Below are 3,485 nucleotides of genomic sequence, written 5' to 3' on the forward strand. Positions count from 1 at the left end.
CCAAATCACTTTCTAATCCATCGTTACCACCCTCTGAAGTGATTAGGAATGAAGATCCTAATTTGAAAATTTTAAAATCTAAATCAGAAAAAGTGAAAAGGAAACCCAGGGCAGTGATGACCTGGGTTCCTAAATCTAAATGATTCCGCTCATTTTGCAAGGAAAGTTGCGGAGGAATGTCGTTCGTCCTTGGTACGTCGACAGCGGCTGCTCCCGGCATATGACTGGAGACATCTCCCAACTGAGCGAAATTCAATATTTTAATGGGGGTTATGTTTCCTTTGCGGGCGGAGATGGTGGAAAGATCACACAGCACGGAACTGTTACGAATGGAGTGCTGAGCTTCGAAAATGTCAACTATGCTCCCGAGTTAAAGCACAGCTTGTTGAGTGTTTCCCAAATATGCGACAAAGGCTACTCTACCCATTTCACTGATAAAGAGTGTATGATTCTCAAGCCAGACATTATCATCCCAGAAGAATGGATTCTAGTCAAATCTAAACGGGATGGGAATGCTTACGTTATAGATATGAACAGCAATCTCCCCCTGAACAAGTCACTTGTCTATTCTCAAAGGTCTCCGAACACAACGCAATGCTGTGGCATCGAAGACTCGGTCATGCTAACGCGAAAAACCTGAATCGTCTTGCGAAAAATGAGATGGTCCGAGGCCTCCCTGTCAGAGACTTTATCACGTTTGAAAAGTGTGTTTCCTGTGCTCAAGGAAAACATCATCGGAAACCACACCTGCCCAAGCAAGTCAACTCCATAACTCAAGTGCTCCAACTGTTACACATGGATTTATTTGGACTGGTCAACGTCCTGAGCATTAACCGAAGCTCATACTGCCTCGTTGTGATCGATGATTTCTCTCGATTTACGCGGGTCTTCTTCTTATCCAACAAAGCAGGGGTTGCTGATCTGATAAAGAAGTTCGTGGTGATGATTGAGAAGCAGACCAACAATCAAGTGAAGGCGCTTCGCACTCAACAAAACGGTGTTGCTGAAAGGAGAAATAGAACGTTGAAAGACGCTGCAAGGACGATGCTATGTGATTCCAAACTACCTGTTTTCTTTTGGGCCGAGGCGATTAACACTGCTTGCTACGTGCAGAACCGTGTTCTAATCAACAAAGCACAGATGAAGACTCCGTATGAAATTCTTTATGGACACAAGCCTTCTGTCAGCCATTTCCGTGTATTTGGTTGCCCTTGCACCCTTCTTCACTTAGAATCCAACCCTAAATTTAATGCCAAAGCTGATGACTGTTACTTCGTGGGGTATGTCGCGCGCACCACGTATAGGGTTTACAACAAAAGGACTAAGCAGATCGTTGAATCCTATGACGTGCGTTGGCTGGAGGAGAATGAAACAGACGCTCGAGTGGGTCCCGACTGGTTATTTGACTACACGTATCTTTTCAAATCACTTAATGTGTATTCGGATAGCTCAAGTGGATCCTTTTCTGGTTCGAAGATTGTGTATGAAGACGAAGAAGAAGAAGTTGTCTACAGACCCCCATCGGTTGAGGGGGAGTTCTCTGCTCCACGTGATGGAGAGTCCTCTGCTTCACCTGAGGAGGAGTCATTTGATCAACCATCTAGTCCAGAGTCTAAAGTTCAAGATGGAACTCCTGATGATGATGCTACACCTCTTACCCCTATTGAAAGAGAGTTCATGTCTAGAGATACTTCCGCTGCCACTTCAACTTTTATGGAACTACTCTTTCCTGAAGAAATTGCAAATGAGTTCGTAGTAGAGTCATCTAATAGGACTCAATCAGCAGATGATGGAGGTTTCAACATTCACACTCTTCCTGTTTCTCTCAATGATATCATCCAAGACATACCTTCCAGAATTCAACGCGATCATCCGATCGAAAATGTCATTGGCCAGCTGGGTGATGGAGTTAAAACCAGAAGTCAAAGTGGAGACGTAAATGAATGTCTCTACTCTTGCTTTATATCTCAAATAGAGCCCAAAAACGTTGAAATGGCTTTGAATGAGCCCAGCTGGGTAGACGTGATGCATGAAGAGCTTAATCAGTTTGAAAAGCTTGGGGTTTGGAAATTAGTTGACTTACCAAAGGGCAAAAGGACTCTTGACACGCATTGGGTCTATCGTAATAAGCAAGATGATTTGGGAGTGATCATCAGAAATAAAGCAAGGTTAGTGGTTCGTGGGTTTCGACAGATTGAGGGTCTTGATTATACTGAGGTATTTGCTCCCGTGGCTCGGTTAGAGGCTATTCGCATCTTTCTCGCATATGCCTCTTACATGAATTTCACAGTCTACCAAATGGATGTCAAGAAGGTGAAGGAAGAAATCTATGTTGATCAACCCCCTGGTTTTGTTGACTCAACGTTCCCTAATCGTGTCTACAAGTTGGACAAAGCATTGTATGGGTTACATCAAGCTCCTCGAGCATGGTATGCGACTTTTACAAAGCATTTGCTCGAGCATGGATACTCTCGCGGCACCATTGATCAAACTTTGTTCATTAAGCATGTGGGTAATGATCAGATACTTGTTCAGATCTATGTTGACGACATTATCTTCGGGTCAACTTGTCCACAGCTTTGCAAGGAGTTTGAAGGCGTAATGAAGAAAAGGTTTGAGATGAGTTCTCTTGGGGAGATGGCCATGTTTCTGGGGCTTCAGGTCAAACAATCTTCTACCAAAATCCTTATTCATCAAGCAAAGTATGTGGATGATATACTGGAGAAGTTCGGGTTCAGAGACGCAAAACCTGCTCTTACACCCATGGCGGAGAGACCTCTACTGGCTCCTGGTCTTGAAGGCGAATCCGTAGATCAGACGTATTATCGATCGATGATCGGTTCACTCATGTATCTGACTGCTAGTCGTCCAGACATAATGTTTGCAGTCTGTCAATGCGCACGCTTCCAGGCCAATCCTAAACTTTCTCATTTTATTGCTATTAAACGGATTTTTCGATATCTCAAAGGTTGCCCAAAACTGGGCCTTTGGTATCCGAAAAATCCAGAATTTGACCTTTATGCTTTTGCAGACAGCAACTATGGTGGGTGTGAGCTTGATAGAAAATCGACTTCAGGAGGATGCCAATTTCTTGGAGATAGACTGGTCTCATGGCAGTGCAAGAAGCAGCATACGGTCTCAACCTCAACAGTAGAAGCGGAATATGTCGTTGCGTCTGCCTGTTGTTCTCAAGTCATATGGATCCAACATTAGCTGTTGGACTACAGTTTGAATTTTTTAGAAACCCCAATTCATTGTGACAATGAGGCTGCTATTCAAATCGCTAAAAATCCAGTCCAACATTCCAAAACCAAGCACATTGACATCAAAATTCATTTTATCCGAGATTGTTATGAGCGTTCGCTCATCAGGCTAGAACATGTTCACACTGACAATAATGTGGCGGACCTGTTCACAAAGCCTTTTCATAAAGCTCGATTCGATGTGCTTGTGGGATTTTTAAAAATGATTCGTTTTGAGGATTA

The 3,485-nt window shown here is 43.5% G+C and overlaps 1 protein-coding gene across 1 annotated transcript; it reads left to right on the forward strand.

Annotated features, from left to right (window-relative positions):
* Positions 1 to 1,044: 1,044 nt before the first annotated feature.
* LOC145062967 (uncharacterized) lies at positions 1,045 to 3,213 on the forward strand. The gene is made up of 2 exons (XM_079010569.1): positions 1,045 to 1,818; positions 2,578 to 3,213. The coding sequence occupies exons 1-2, from the start codon at positions 1,045 to 1,047 to the stop codon at positions 3,211 to 3,213; spliced, it is 1,410 nt and encodes a 469-aa protein (XP_078866695.1).
* The last annotated feature ends 272 nt before the right edge of the window (positions 3,214 to 3,485 follow it).

This window comes from Lactuca serriola, chromosome 1 (assembly GCF_051521515.1).
Source record: "Lactuca serriola cultivar US96UC23 chromosome 1, Lser_US96UC23_V15, whole genome shotgun sequence".
Taxonomy (NCBI): Eukaryota; Viridiplantae; Streptophyta; class Magnoliopsida; order Asterales; family Asteraceae; genus Lactuca; species Lactuca serriola.